We start from the raw sequence: 16,308 nt of genomic DNA, 5'->3' as shown, positions 1-16,308 counted from the left end.
AGGAGGAGGGGGGATTAGGTTTTTTTCAGTCTGAGTGCTGATGGCGCAGATAAGCCTGCCTCTGTGTAATGTTTACAAACAACATGGCTGCTGTCATTGTATCACAGGAAGAAATAATCATATTCTATTAAAGCAGCATGCAGACAGATTTGCTGTTTAAACCATCTAAACTGTACATAAGATATATAGACAAGTTACTTGTTATAGTTAGTTTTTCATCTCAGATCCGCTTTAAGTCCTCATTCCATTAAATAAAAATAGAAAGCGGGAGCTAGAAACAAGGTTACAGAAATTAACTGTAATGAAAAATACAAGTTTTCTTTCAAATATATTTTTAATTACATTTTCTTGATTATGACAGGACCTTGCGAAGCAAACAATTGCTCACACTGATTTTATATATAAAACTATAAACATAGAATTTAAAATAGTAGCAGAAGAGTATTTTAAATAAATGTAACCTAAGATTGCACTGAACAAACCTAATCTAGCACTATAACTATAACATCTAGATGTTGAAAATAGTGTAAATAAATACTGGAAAGTGAAGAGTTGCAAGTCATGTGAACTCTATATTTAAATGAAAATTGTACAAAAAGTTCCCTTTCAAATGCTGAAACTGAGATTTTTTTTTCTTTAAATGAAAACTGTATGTTGACTTTGAATTTCATGCCAGCAATATACTCTAAAACAGTTTAGAAAAGACCAACAAAAGACTAGAAAGCAATGGGTGAAAAACAAAACAAAACAAAACTGTAAGAACATCTCATAGCTAACTGGGGTTTACTGGTAACAACTCAGTAACATAACCAGGTATAAAAATACTTCCCACATGGGTTGAGTCTCAGAAGTAATAATGGGAAGGGGTTCAGTACTCTATGAAATAAAAAAAAGAAAAATAACTTTGCAAGAAGGTGGGGTTTTATCATCAACAATTTACTTTATCATTAAAAGAGAATCCAGAAAAAAATCTTTGTACTCAATGGTAACGCTCAAATTGGATAACTGATCATTGAATCCTCAGGCAGTTCTACACTGAAAGCAGGGACACTTCTGTAGTGAGAATCACTGCATTGAATTAGAAACACTTCTGAAGTTCAGTGGCTGTGCACACAGTTTAGCCCTGTATTCACAGATGACAGTTTGTACCATGCGAGTGCGAAATTATGCATGAACATGATCTAGAAACACCACTGCTTTCTCTGGAGACATGCTCATTTAAAATAGATTAAGCACAATAAAAACTGTCATATGGTCCAATGAGTTAAAATTTTATTCTTTTTGATTGTTGTAAATCACGGATGCTGCAACGTCTAAAGAGAAGACGGACCATCCAGCTTTTTATCACCACACAGTTTAAAAGCCAGAAGGTGTGATAATATTTGATAATATATGATAATGCACACGCCATGGGTAGCTTACACATCTGGGAAGTGATCATTAGTGCTGACTAATGTGCACAGGTCCGATTGTATCTAGATACCCAGACAATGTACTCTTCAGAGAATGCTGTACTTGTCCCATCAAGACAATGCCAAGCTGAATTTGCATGATTATTGTATTTATTACTTTTTTAACGCGAGAAGGATGAGCAGACATATCTATATAACAATATCTCTATAAATACCACCATGGGCTAATAAAGAAGGGGGAAGGTCACCGACCTGAATAATACTAGAACAACCAGCAAGAAAGGCTAAAAGGTCCCCCTATAATATTATATATGTTAGTGCCATAATAAGCAAAAAGGTTCCAAGTCAGATTGCAAGATATATACAAAAACGTTATTGAAGTTGCCAACTACAACCAACAATAAAAACAATTAAAAACAAGGCGGTCAGGCCTGGACTAATATGGCCCTTAATAAGTAATAAGTTTGCTGACCCAGATGCTGATATCATAAAAACTATGCCCTACCTGGGAGTCTCTGTAGTCTAGATCAACAGTGTTACAACAATGAAATAATGAAAGCGTTATAATAACACTGGACCACAGTAAGTCTTCCACGGAAGGCATACACAAATAAAATCCTCAAACAACAGCTGTCGCTAATAAAGTGCTAGTGCCATAATTAATAATTCATGTGTAACCATATATCAAAAATAGGTAAAAAGTAGTGCAAAATAGTGAATAAGAATAAGTGAGGTGGATAAAACTGGCACAGTATGTGCATGAACAAGGGCAAGAAACGCCAGTAGAGTGGTGAAGTGTAGAAAAATTCAGCAACAGTGAGAAGAAGAGGATTGACGCAAGAGGCTCACCTATAATGAATTGATAAACTTGCCAGGCCTGATCACAGCGGCGCTGCCCACGCCGTCCACTAGTTCCGCCAAAGCTGCAAAGGACCTACTGGCGTTTCTTGCCCTTGTTCATGCACATACTGTGCCAGTTCTGTCCACCTCACTTATTCTTATTCACTATTTTGCACTACTTTTTACCTATTTTTGATATATGGTTACACATGAATTATTAATTATGGCACTAGCACTTTATTAGCGACAGCTGTTGTTTGAGGATTTTATTTGTGTATGCCTTCCGTGGGAGACTTACTGTGGTCCAGTGTTATTATAACGCTTTCATTATTTCATTGTTGTAACACTGTTGATCTAGACTACAGAGACTCCCAGGTAGGGCATAGTTTTTATGATATCAGCATCTGGCTCAGCAAACGTATTACTTATTAAGGGCCATATTAGTCCAGGCCTGACCGCCTTGTTTTTAATTGTTTTTATTGTTGGTTGTAGTTGGCAACTTCAATAAAGTTTTTGTATATATCTTGCAATCTGACTTGGAACCTTTTTGCTTATTATGGCACTAACATATATAATATTATAGGGGGACCTTTTAGCCTTTCTTGCTGGTTGTTCTATTGTATTTATTACAACAACCTAGCTTTGTAGTAAAAGAGTACAGGTTGTACACTGGCTAGCTTGCAGTCTAGACTTGTCACTCAATGGAAATATTTGGTGCATTGTACAAAAAAAACTAAAACTAAAGAAGAACATTTCACTTTCAAAACTAAAGCAATCGGTCTCCTTAGTTTCCAAACATTTACAAAGTGTTATTATAAAGCGGTGATGCAACACAGCGGTAAACATGCCCATCTGCCAATTTTTTTGTTAAAAGTGTTCCTGGAATTTGATTCAAAATACGGTAAGCATGTATTTTTCAAAACACAATAACATTTCTCATTTTCAACAACTGGTATGTTGTCTTGTACTACCGGTTTTTTTTTTTAAGTTAGGCATATGGTGTAGATGATTTGCAAATCACTATGTTCTTTTATTACTTAAATAATATCTAAACTTTCTTGTTAGTGGGGTTGTTTTCTAAATTAACCTAACCTGCCCCTGGTTTGCACACTAAAAGCAATGCTAGAAGAATGACCCCATTAGCAAAAAAAAAGTCAATTTACACAAAAAATTCTCCTGTTGGAGAATGAATGGAGAAACGTGAATAATCGGATCAGGTGATATGTAGATCTCAAAATGGCTGGTCAAAACCATGTGATCCTGCCTCACTTCTAAATCCTAGATAAAACAGGAAGTCACAATACTAGCCAGAGAATTACAGTTCATTTAATCAATTCAATAACATACTCTCCATGAATTCTCCCTTGGTCATCTCTATTTTCTAGACCAGAGACTTTTGTTGCATAGATGAGGCACAACTCATGTACCCTTGTTCTAACCTAAATAACGTATGGGCTTAAAGAGGAACTTAACTGAATACAACTAAAGGAATATAATCCCGAATTTCTTAACTATATCAATTTATAAATGTTTTAGTCACGGTTTGCCTATTGTAAAATCTTACCTTACTTTGATTAATATTCTTAAATTTATGAATGATGCTGGCATCTTAACTGCTGGCAGGGTTACAGGCTAGGATAGCATGTCAGGAAGGGCATGGTTACATACCAATATACAGGATGGGCCATTTATATGGATACACCTTAATAAAATGGAAATGGTTGGTGATATTAACTTCCTGTTTGTGGCACATTAGTATATGTGGGGAGGGGGAAACTGTTCAAGATGAGTGGTGACCATGGTGGCCAATTTGAGGTTTGCCATTTTGAATCCAACTTTTGTTTTGTCAATAGGAAGAAGGTCATGTGACACATCAAGCTTATTGGGAATTTCACAAGAAAAACAATGGTGTGCTTGGTTTTAACGCAACTTTATTCTTTCATGAGTTATTTACAAGTTTCTGACCACTTTTAAAATGTGTTCAATGTGCTGCCCATTGCGTTGGATTGTCAATGCAACCCTCTTCTCCCACTCTTCACACACTGATTGCAACACTGCAGGAGAAATGCTAGCACAGGCTTCCAGCATCCGTAGTTTTAGGTGCTGCACATCTCGTATATTCACAGCATAGACAATTGCCTTCAGATGACCCCAAAGATAAAAGTCTAAGGGGGTCTGATCGGGAGACCTTGGGGGCCTTTCAACTGGCCCAGGACGACCAATCCACTTTCCAGGAAATTGTTCATCTAGACATGCTCGGACCTGACACCCATAATGTGGTGGTGCACCATCTTGCTGGAAAAACTCAGGGAACTTGCCAGCTTCAGTGCATAAATAGGGAAACACACCATCATGTAGCAATTTTGCATATCCAGTGGCCTTGAGGTTTCCACTGATGAAGAATGGTCCCACTATCTTTGTACCCCATATACCACACCGTCATCTGAAGGCAATGGTCTATGCTGTGAAGATACGAGATGTGCAGCACCTGAAACTACAGATACTGGAAGCCTGTAGTAGCATTTCTCCTGCGGTGTTGCAATCAGTGTGTGAAGAGTGAAGAGTGGGAGAAGAGGGTTGCATTGACAATCTAAAACAATGGGCAGCACATTGAGCACATTTTATAAGTGGCCAGAAAATTGTAAATAACTCATGTAAGAATAAACTTACAACAACAACCAAGCACACCATTGTTTTTCTTGTGAAATTCCCAATAAGTTTGATGTGTCACATGACCCTCTTCCTATTAAAAAGACAAAAGTTGGATTCAAAATGGCCAACTTTAAAATGGCCAACATGGTCACCACACATCTTGAAAAGTCCCCCCCCCCTCCCCACATATACTAATGTGCCACAAACAGGAAGTTAATATCACCAACCATTCCCATTTTATTAAAGTGTATCCATATAAATGGCCCACCCTGTAGAAGAAGTATTTAATTCACCGGAATCGGTTTAATAAACTTAAAAAGGGTATCCTGAATATTTTCTATGTTCTGCTAATATGTGTGATCTAACTTGAGCAATGTGATTTTAAAAAATAAATCATAAATAAATGTTATATAACACACAGCATTAGATAAGTAAGCACGTTTTAAATCACTGGTGTTTAGGGCTCAACCACACTAGTCAGTGAGTTGAAATGCATGAAAATGCATGAATAAAAAAATGTATGAATGGGTTTGCGAGTTGCTGTGCATTTCCAAGCATTTCAATGAGTTTTAACTCCCGGCGAGTTGAAACGCACTGCACAGCAACTCACTGTTAGTAGTGTGAATGATAAAATAGACTTTCTGTGTCTATGGACTTTCATGTTCCCATGTAAAATGCACACTTATGTGCAGTGAGTCAAAACTCACTGCAACTCACATAGGGCTTGATATCAGAATTAACAGGCCTTATCAGAGTTAACAGGCCTTATCAGAGTAGCATAGCGAGCGCTACAAACTTGTGCCTGCAAATTGGCAATGATGAGAGCTCCACTCGTCCTGCCCTGAGCCCCTGCGGAGCCAATCACTTTAAAGGACATTATCCCCAAACTTTGATTGGCCAAATAGGCTGCCTGTCACTTGACAGTAAACTTGACAAGCAGCCTATTGGGTCAATCAAAGTGCGGGGAATAATGTCCTTTAAAGTGATTGGACCCGCAGGGGCTCAGGGCAGGACGAGTGGAGCTCTTTCATTGCCAATTAGCAGAAATAAGTTTGTAGCGCTCGCTATGATACTCTGATAAGGCATGTTAACTCTGATAAGGCATGCTGTTTGTCTTAGTTACTCAACCCCAATGTGTGAAAGAGCCCTTAAAAAATGCTTGAGGTGCGAACCAGCCCTAAATTAAACTCTAAACTTTCCCAATCTCTGTGTTGATCTCTGTGTCAAAAGACACCACTAAGCCAAGATTACACTAAAATTGTGATGTTTAAAAAGCCTTATATCTCTATATAAGAGATGATATCTTATTTTGTTATTATATGCCATAGTTGTATTATTGTTACATAACATCCCATAATGCATTTCTGTTATATTTCAAGATATTATTGCAGTATCGTGAAATAGTAGTAATGTAAAGTAGTGCACTGAAATAGATGTTTGAAATCAGTAGGAGTCATTTAGAAACAAAATTACACTTTTGAGGTTTATGTTTTGTGATGGAAAAAAATAAAATAAAAAAACAGTCATTCCATAGATTAATTAGAACCATATGTATGTGTGATAACACAAGTTCTTTTTGTAATCCTAGAATATAAACAGACAAGCGAAATCCTTGTTAGGGATAATGTGATGTTTTGTGCATACCATAATGATGGACTAGGAGTACACAGAGCTGAATAAAGTTATGGTGACCTTTTCAGATGTTCCTTTGTGAAATGCTTGCTCAGGGATTTCATGGAAAGACTGGAAGCATTTTTAAAGTGGAAGAGCGTAGCAGAAAAACCGGCAGAAATGAACTAGAATCCACAAAACAGCCAAATCTAAATCATAGCAACAAGATGTATTATGAAAATGATATGAGTGTTGTCTCGCATAGTCTATGGACAATGTGGGCAACGCTGCAGGCTGCCGCAGGCTGTTATTGACATGTATATATATATATATATATATATATATATATATATATATATATATAAAAAAATGCATTAATTAATTCATTGAAAAGGATGAGCAAGCTAACAATTTCTTTCTGTGTTATTGCTTTACATAATATATTGCTATAAACTAGATTTCAATATTTTTTGAAATCTGGCTCGTTGTTCTGACTTATTGTTATTAATCAGTAGCCCACCTCAATTAAAGCTAAGCCTTGCTTCTCAACAGGTTTGCAAGTTATGCCTTCAAAGGTCTTATAGTCTCTGCCATGATAAACGTATAGTCACATGAAAAAATGAATACACCTCATTAAATATTCCGATCAAAAAAAAAAAAAATTCACATATCGATGTTTAATCTTGTTTTTTTTTTTAACCTCTGGAAAAGAAAGTGAATTAATTGCATTACGGCAAAAATTAACCTTGATTTGCCTACTAAACAAAAATTAAGTTAAACCTTAAGACACCTTACCCCCTAATAGCTTGTGTCATCCCCTTTACCTGACAAAAACTGCAGTGAGATGCTTCAAACTCTGACATCAGTCTAAGCAAACCACCCAATGCAAAATTCTTTCAGCTGTGACTGGAGTTTCTTGCATATATAGCCCATTTCAAGTCACCCTACAACACAATGGGATTAAGATCTGGGCTTTGATTCGACCACTCCAGGACTATTTTTTTTTAGTTCTGAGCCAGCCCTAGGAGGATTTTGGGTCATTGTCATGTTGCAGGGTCCAGTTCTGCTTCAGCTTTAGAGGATACCCGAAGTGACATGTTACATGATGAGATAGACATGTGTATGTACCGTGCCTAGCACACAAATAACTGTGCGGTGTTCCTTTTTTTCTTTCTCTGTCTGAAAGAGTTAAATATCAGGTATGTAAGTGGCTGACTTGGTCCTGACTCAGACAGGAAGTGACTACACTGTGACCCACACTGATAAGAAATTCCAACTATAAAACACTTTCCTAGCAGAAAATGGCTCCTGAGAGCAAGAAAGAGATAAAAAGGGGAATTTCTTATCAGGACTGAGCCAGCCACTTACATGCCTGATATTTAACTCTTTCAGTCAGAGAAAGAAAAAAAGGAACACAGCATAGTTATTTGTGTGCTAGGCACTGTGCATACACATGTCTATCTCATCATGTCACATGTCACTTCGGGTATCCTTTAATTTTCTATGGTGATTCTATGGTGGTGAGCTTACCAAGAATGTAAAAAAAAAAAAGACACAGTACTTCAGGGAGTCCTCATTTTTTCACAAACCACCTCATAATAGAAAATGTTGACAGTTTGTAATAAAAAAAATTATGTCCTCTCTTGCTGTTTGCATCTCTGTAAAAGCTGTTACTTTGCCACCATTAAGATCAACAAAAAAGTCCTGAGTGTTGCATGTTGCCTATTTTGTGAAGTGAGGCCATACAGAGCTCACTGCACCTAGTGTAAATGTTCTTGGGCACAAAGACAGCAGTCCTTACTGAGGGCCAATTAGAAACTTCTAACCAGCAGACCTTAGCTGTGGAAATGCAATCAGAACAGCAGTTCTCTACAGTGACCTCCTTCCAAATAATGGCTAGGGAAAGGAGTTTGCTTTTGTTCATAGTCAAATCTCTAAGCCTCTCATTTTGTATAATCTGCGAAAATAGCAACATTACTTTTTACTTCATGTACTTTACTGGGTAATTAACAGATACATTGAAGCATACTTGACCCAGTACTGAACCCTGTGGGACCCCACTGCTAACAGTCACCCATTTTAAATATGATCCATTGACCATGGTCATGACAGCTTCCTTTCTGTGAACCTTGTTGTTGTGGGAAATAACGTCTGTTTCCAACTTCCAAGCAACTATTATCTCCCTCTGTTCATATGTATGTCTATACAAAAAAACCTTTAGCCTATCGCATTGTTAGTGGGTGTGGTTATAGATAATGGCAGCTGATGCTGTCTAGTTTTTTTCTTGTTTGCCAGTAGTAAATATGATGATGTGCAGTCTCATTGTGGTTCACACAACATTAACAAATTACATGGCGATTATCAGTAATTTCTTGATCTCCCTTCTAATTTGTAACTTCTCACTTTACACTGTATTGATTTATCCCCCTCCACCCTATTATTTTTCGGTAAAGTTCCTCTTTAAGGAGGATGGCAAATATCTCATAATATCATATAATGTTCCCATTGTTATAGATCGGTGAAAAAAATAAAATAATAACAAGCAGTTAAAAATGTAAAAAAATACATATAGTATATAGATAGATAAATATGTACTTACAAAATCAGGAATTTGGATTGTAACAAATGCCCACTGGTGATGCTAACATGCTTATTGTTTCACAGATATCTGAGTCAGGTTCACTTACCATAGGCTGGAGCTGAGTACCGGGAATCATTGCATTGGCTAACTGCATTTGCTGGGCCAGCATGGCCATGTTCTTTTGCTGGATTAGGTTATTCCGTCCATTTATCTCTAACTGTGTTTTTAAGTGAGGTGGCGGATGAAGATATTTACAGTTCTCCCGTGAGCAGCGACCCTAGGGGTAGACAAACACAAGAAGCAGTCAGAACACATTGATTCTTTTGTGCTCTACTAGCAGAACAAAAATAGGTTTTTATCTTGAAGTATACCCATTTCACTTCTTTGTTATTCTGGTCACTTACAACGCATCAGTAAATAAGCAATGCACATTTTTTGTAACTGACTTTAGCAAAAACTGAAATCCATCAGCATACAGGATCTCCATTTATAGTATTAACAGTTGTGCTGGAGTTTGTAATTTAGCAGTGAGAGAGTCACAGCAAGTTCACCTTTATGGCTTTGGGTGATGTAACTTGCAGGTGTTTTGCTGACTGACTCACTACTGTCAGCTCTGAAGCAGAATCATAAATCCAATTGCTGCCCTTAGTTGTATAGAAACATAGGACCCTATGCAATTACCAAACTCGCCAGCGCTAAGTGCTGGCGAGTTGTTAAAATAGGCGTCAGCAAGGTCGCCTAATGCAATTGCATTTAACACCCCCCAGGGCGGAAAAGAACTCGCTTGGGCGATATAATCGCCCAGCAAGTTCCTTTCCCCCTATGCAATTGCATTTCGCACCCCCCGGGAAGCGATGCTTCCCGGCAAACATAGGTGCTAACTTTTCACCTGCTCTGAGCAGGCGAAAAGACCTATCGCTGCTGTCAGCGGGCTGACTTTGGCATCTGGGAGCCTCCTTTACTAAGGAAACCCCAGATGCCAGGGATTTAAATAGGTAAAGGAGTCAGCTTTGACTCCTTACCTATTTAAAATGTAACAAAAAAACATACCTCCATCGTTCCCGTCTCGCCGCATGTCCCACGCCGCTCCTCCGCTCATCTCTGTGACTGTGAGTATTCTTGGAGCCGGCAAAGCATCTTTGAGTATCCCGCCGGGGCTCCCCATTCCTCCACTAGGTGGCCCAATGAGAATCATCCTGATTCTCATTGGTCCAATTAGAATCAGGATGATTCTCATTGGACCACCTAGTGGAGGAATGGGGAGCCCCGGCGGGAGACTCAAAGATGCTTTGCTGGCTCCAAGAATACTCACAGTCACAGAGATGAGCGGAGGAGCGGCGTGGGACATGCGGCGAGACGGAAACGATAGAGGTATGTATCTTCTGAAGGTCCTGCGGTAGCGACGAGCGGCAGAAGGCGACGGGCGGCGGGTATGAGCCTTGCAACGATGCGCTGGCTCTTGTGACGATGCGCGCGCATCTTCCCGGGAGCGAGGCAGCAGTGTTGTGGTGCTGAAGGACAGCTCCACGGCACAAATGCCTCGCTCCACATCGCTGGCCACACAGGAGCATCGCTCGGCGAATACCTAGTATTCGCCTGAGTTATGCTCCTTTACGCAAGGACATCGCTCAGGTGAAACTGGCAATTGAATTTGCCGGTAAATCCTGAGCAATGTGAGGAGATAAGAAGCTCGCATGTTTTCAGCTTCTTATCTCCTCGAATTGCATATGGCCCATAGAGTCAGAGGAACAAGCAACTCTCTGGACCCATAGGACAGTAAGATTCTGAAACCAATCCATACAGTCTGGCTGAATTTTGCTCAAGGCCATATTTATACTTTTTGTGCTCTAAGGCCAAGTATGTTGTGTCTCCCCTTCCATGTGCAGCAGTGCCCCTCCCTTTCAATGTGCAGCCCCTTTTTCTTGTGTAACATATATACTGTAGTCCCTCTCTTTCATGAGCAGCACCCTTGAGCATCAGTTTCCCTCTTTCATGTGTTCCTCCCACTTTTCAGCCTCCTCTTTCATATGTAACAACCCCTCTTACATGTCCAGGTGCCCCCTTGGGCTGCAGCCGCCCAAGGTCTGGGCCTTAGTGGCTTTTCCATAAATCCGGCCCTGCTTTTGTTCCACAGAATAAGCTGGATTTTTGAATTGCTCTTATCATTCAGCAACAAAGCACTTTAGCTCGACATATTTGTTTGTTTTTTGTTTTTTTAAGCGGTTTATTGTTCATTTCAAAGATCATAATATGCCACAATAATATATTTAAGCAACAAACTGTCACTGTACGAGTTTTGTTCCAGACACCAATGTGACTGCATAATTTACTACTTCATACAAAGAAATGATTTAGCTTCCATCATAAGCTGGTTAATACACACTTATTTAAATTAATATGAATAACAATACAAAAGTGATTAGTGTGACAAATGCAGAAGGCTCAGAGAACATCATTGTGTAAATAAATATAAAAGTGTTCTTTAACAATTCCAGGAGCGACGCAGTTGATATCTACCTCCTGCATGTGGCAGTGCGGATCTGACAGGACATAGATTTCAAAACCTGTCGCCGCGCAGTTTCGCCACTCCCGCCAATTGCGCCGCTTTCTCCCTGCCGCAGATCACTCGCTCTGCCGTCTATATGAAGGCCGAGCTCTGTGTGCTGGTCAGGAGCCATTTTCATTGGCTCCAGGCCCTGTCATTAATGTAAGCCAATCCCATTGGCTTATATTGATTGACAGGGTCAGGAGCCAATGACAGCGGCTCCTGACTGGCGCACAGCGCTCTGCCGTCATAGTGACGGCAGAGAGAGGTGCCTGCGGCAATGAGGTGTGACCGGCAAGATCGGTGGGACTGCGTGAAGATTTGTCGGTAAGTGCCATTTTCCGTCGCTTCGCTGTACAAGCAGTCTCTGGTCCTTAAGGAAGCAGAGACTGCTGGTCCGGAAATGGTTAAAAAAAGCGGTAAGTCATAAAGACTTGAAAGTCATGATTGCAGACATACACTAATATTTTCATGTATTTTATGTGACCTTGTGTTTACTCTCGAAGGTTGAGGACAAAAGCCAACATTTCTATGTAGGCATATTGTTCATCTTCAGAAAAATACTATCTTTAAGTTATTTGATAAACACTTTTATATGCCTATTGTGATTATTAAACTACATATATAATGTATCTATATGCTGTTAATGACGCAGCAATATGTCATCAATGACATCACTGCTGACTAGAGATGCACTTTTTTCATTTAGTAGCATCAGTGATGTCACAGAAGTACTGGTCTGGTAGCAAACCAGACTGAAAGCAAAACTAAAACAATTATTTTTAGTATTTCCGCAATCATCAAGGTTACCGACACCGGAGAGCTACAGAGCACTTTATTGAGCAGCAATAATTAAACATTATTATTATCATCGTGTTCAGCTATTGGTCTTTTAAATGTAGCTTTCTATTTCTACTGTGATGTTTATTCATGAAATTACTGCATCCATGAGGAAAACACAAAAAAGACCTTTATATGACCATGTTGTGTCCTTTATTTACCAAGAGCAACCTTGCCAACCTTAAGTTAGCACAACCATTATGAGGACAGATTAGAGCCCGCTTGTTTTATGGAGCCCATTTGTTATATTAAGGGCTGCTTACACATTGTGGTAAAAGTCCTATGATAAGAAAATGGAGCTTGTGGCATTCTAGCAAATGGACTAAAGAAGTCATTTACAGCATCCAAATGGGAATGTGCCATCCAAAAATACCAAAACTGGGCTATCCGAAGAAACACCTGTAACAATTAGACAGGGTCAGAAACAATAAAACGTTGCGGTAATCACCACGAAAACCAGTAGATACCAAGCAGTGTAATGAAGGCTGTGCTTTATGTTCTATGCTGTACTCTGAGAAGCACAAGGTCACAATGTCAGTGTCATGTATACAAATCAGGTGTTCTCACCGAGACTTTCATTGTGCCAGTCTCTGCAGACACAAGTGTAATTGGTTTTATGACATTTCATTCTTGTCAGTGGCACATGTGCACCGTTAGTACAGTAGCCCCGAGGTGCCAAAATAAAGACTGACTCTCAGAAGACTGTTCATAATTATGATGGAAATGGGTCCTCAAAAATTCCTGTCCTCTCCTTGTTCTATCAGCGTCAGAGCTGTGGCTAAAAACCTCATATCTCCGTAATCAGCACAAGCTGCTAAAATATGCCACTTTGTTGACTTCTATCTTGAGCATCCTGATTGTGAAGACTTAAATCGACTTTCAAACCACGCATTTCAGTGTCTCCTATTGCCTTAGCTACCCATAATCCATATTACTCAGTGATCTTGAAAAAGTAATATGAGTGCATAGTATAGCTATGAGTGAGCACAGCATAAATAGCATAATGTTCTTCTGTAGACATGTGTACATGCTGCACAGTATATGGAGAAAGGCAAATTCTTAAACTGGTCACTTGTCTCATAGGGCCTTATTCAATTCATTTTTTTCTCCTAAGTTTTCTCCTAGGAGATAATTTTCTCCTAGTTTTCCCCTAGGAGATCTCTTGGCCCATATGCAATTCACTTTTTCACCTGAGTTTTCTCCTAGGAGATACTTTTTCATTTTCTATTAAATTAACTTCCCTGCACTCTGCAATTGAAAAAGTACCAACAATTAGGTAAAAGAGTACTATAAAAACTATTTTGTGTATTTTCTTGCTTGTTGGTCGTTTAAAAGGCATTTTATTTACAAGTTTAAAAATAGCACCTGGGAGAAAACTCAGGAGAAAAAACGAATTGCATATGGGCCCTTCTGTTTAAAATCACTTCTCAGCACCCTGTACTTGAAAAGTAGCAAAAAGTAGGTGAAAATGCATTTTATTGATCAAGTAAGAAAATATTACCTAGGAGAAATAGTGAATTGAATAAGGCCCATAATCTCCTAGCTATTCAAACTTAACCACTTGACGACCAGGGGATTATTGCCTGATCTGTGCTGCGTGGGCTCTCCAGCCCGCAGCACAGATCAGGATAGAGCCAGGGCGATCAGAATTACCCCCTTTTTTCCCCACTAGGGGGATGTCCTGCTGGGGGGGTCTGATCGCCGCCGGCTTGCTGCGCTTTGTGTGGGGGGGGGTCTCTTCAAAGCCCCCCTCCCCAGCGTTTTCGGCGCTCCCGTCCTCTCAGTCCCTCCCTCTCCCAGTATGAGCTGCGCAGGACGGATATCCGTCCTGCGCATTGTAGGATAGGCTTCAGCCTATCATATGCCGGCGATCGCCGGCCAATCAGAGACCGGGGATCGCCGATCTGCCTTACGGCGCAGCAGCGCCGTATGATGTAAACAGCGGGGATTTCTTCCCTGCGTGTTTACATTTTGCCGGCGAGCCGCGATCGCCGGCTCTCCGGCTGTTCACGGAGACACCCTCCATGAACGGACATGGAAAGGCCGCTCAAACGTGCGGCCGTTTCCATGGAAACCCGCAGACGACCAGTTTACGCCAATCGGCGTTAGCTGGTCGTCAAGAGGTTAACATATTCTGGGGACCTGGACAAACCTGAAGAAATTAGAGAGCATCACATACCATTTACTACTATGAAACCTACAGGTTATCTGAGGATGTGTGTCACTACTGATTGCAATTTTGGTTGGTCTTCCTACAATTATATATTTTTTGCCCACTATACAATGTTCACTGAAAGGAGAATTCATATTTCATAACAGCACAATAACGATCAGCTGAACAGAGAGGTAAACCTTCTGGCACGTTTTGGGTTGTATATTTACCGTTAAAACATTGTATAAACAGAGTTTTATCCAATTGGTTAAAACATATTCTTAAAGGTCACTTGAAGTGAAAGAAGTATGGATCCTACCATATTTATTTGACTGGATTATCTGCATGTTTGTTTCAGGTGTGTGATTTAGGCACTACTAATGCCAGTCAACTGATATGGTTTAACCACTTCGGTCTACCTGGACAGATATATCTGTCCAGATAGACTGCACAGCTGCTGTGGGGCCACGGGCGCTACCACCTCCTTTTGCTGCCCCTGAGTTCAATGAATGGGAACACAGATCCCATTCATTGATCTGTGTTCGCCTAAGAAAAACCGACAGCTTTCCCCAGAAAGGTGCGATTTTTCTGTCTCCCACGTCACCCCTTCTGTTTCTGCAGACAAGAGCTTTCACTTGCAGGATGGAAAATCAAAAACTCACCGTGGCCATCTTGTGACCAAATAGTAAAACTACATCTACATATATATTTTTTTAAATATACACAATAAATTTAATTTAAAATCCCCTGTACAAATCCCCACTCCGAAAAACCCCAAATAAAAGTATTAATAAAAAAAATATAAATAAAAAAAAATATAAATAGTTACCTAAGGGTCTGAATTTTTTTAATATGCAAGTCAAGTGAGTGTATTACTATACTTTTTTTTTTTTTAATTATAAGCTTGTAAATAGTGATGGATGCAAATTGAAAAAATTGCACATTTATTTCCAAATAAAATATTGGCGCCATACATTGTGATAGGGACATAATTTAAATGGTGTAATAACCGGGACAAATGGGTAAATAAAATACGTGGGTTTTAATTATGGTAGCATGTAGTATTTTAAAGCTATAAATTCTTAATATTCCCGTTAAAATGCATTTAGAAGAAAATAATTCTTAGCAAAATGTACCACTCAAAGAAAGCCTAATTGGTGGCAGAAAAAACAAGATATAGATCAATTAATTGTGATAAGTACTGATAAAGTTATTGGCGAATGAATGGGAGGTGAACGTTGCTCAGATGCATAAGGTGAAACGACACTGTAGGCTGAAGTGGTTAAAAGGAAATACATATGGCAGCCCCATAGCCCCCTCACTGCAGTTGTCCTTTAAAGCACTTAAAACAATATGGATGTTTACAAAGCAGCTACAGGTAGAGAAAGGCCCAACGTATTATTTCATGTAAGGGTATCCTAGTACTGAAATACATTTGCATACACCTTTAAAATTATTATTATTATTATTGATTTATAAAGCGCCAACATATTCCGTGGCGCTGTACAAAGAAAAAAGATACAATAGTAAGAGTAATATGTAATATAAGTAATATGGGCTGCCATACTTATTTCCTGTTAAACAATGCCAATTCACCCAATGTCTTGATCTTGAAAGAACTGGAAGCATGGGATCAGAAGGACACCCAGACAACATACACTGAATAAAAAGAAAT

General features: G+C 39.3%; 1 protein-coding gene across 23 annotated transcripts in view; it reads right to left on the bottom strand.

Annotated features, from left to right (window-relative positions):
- Nucleotides 1-16,308, bottom strand: part of MBNL1 (muscleblind like splicing regulator 1) — a 372,727-nt gene that overhangs the window by 46,969 nt on the left and 309,450 nt on the right. For all 23 annotated transcript variants that reach the window (XM_068280882.1, XM_068280883.1, XM_068280885.1 and 20 more), the window contains one exon: nucleotides 9,203-9,373. In XM_068280882.1, the coding sequence (XP_068136983.1) occupies nucleotides 9,203-9,373 (171 nt within the window). The remainder of the gene's footprint in view (nucleotides 1-9,202; nucleotides 9,374-16,308) is intronic.

The sequence above is a fragment of the Hyperolius riggenbachi genome, chromosome 4 (assembly GCF_040937935.1).
Source record: "Hyperolius riggenbachi isolate aHypRig1 chromosome 4, aHypRig1.pri, whole genome shotgun sequence".
Lineage (NCBI taxonomy): Eukaryota > Metazoa > Chordata > Amphibia > Anura > Hyperoliidae > Hyperolius > Hyperolius riggenbachi.
This window is presented reverse-complemented; position numbering and strand designations above follow the sequence as displayed.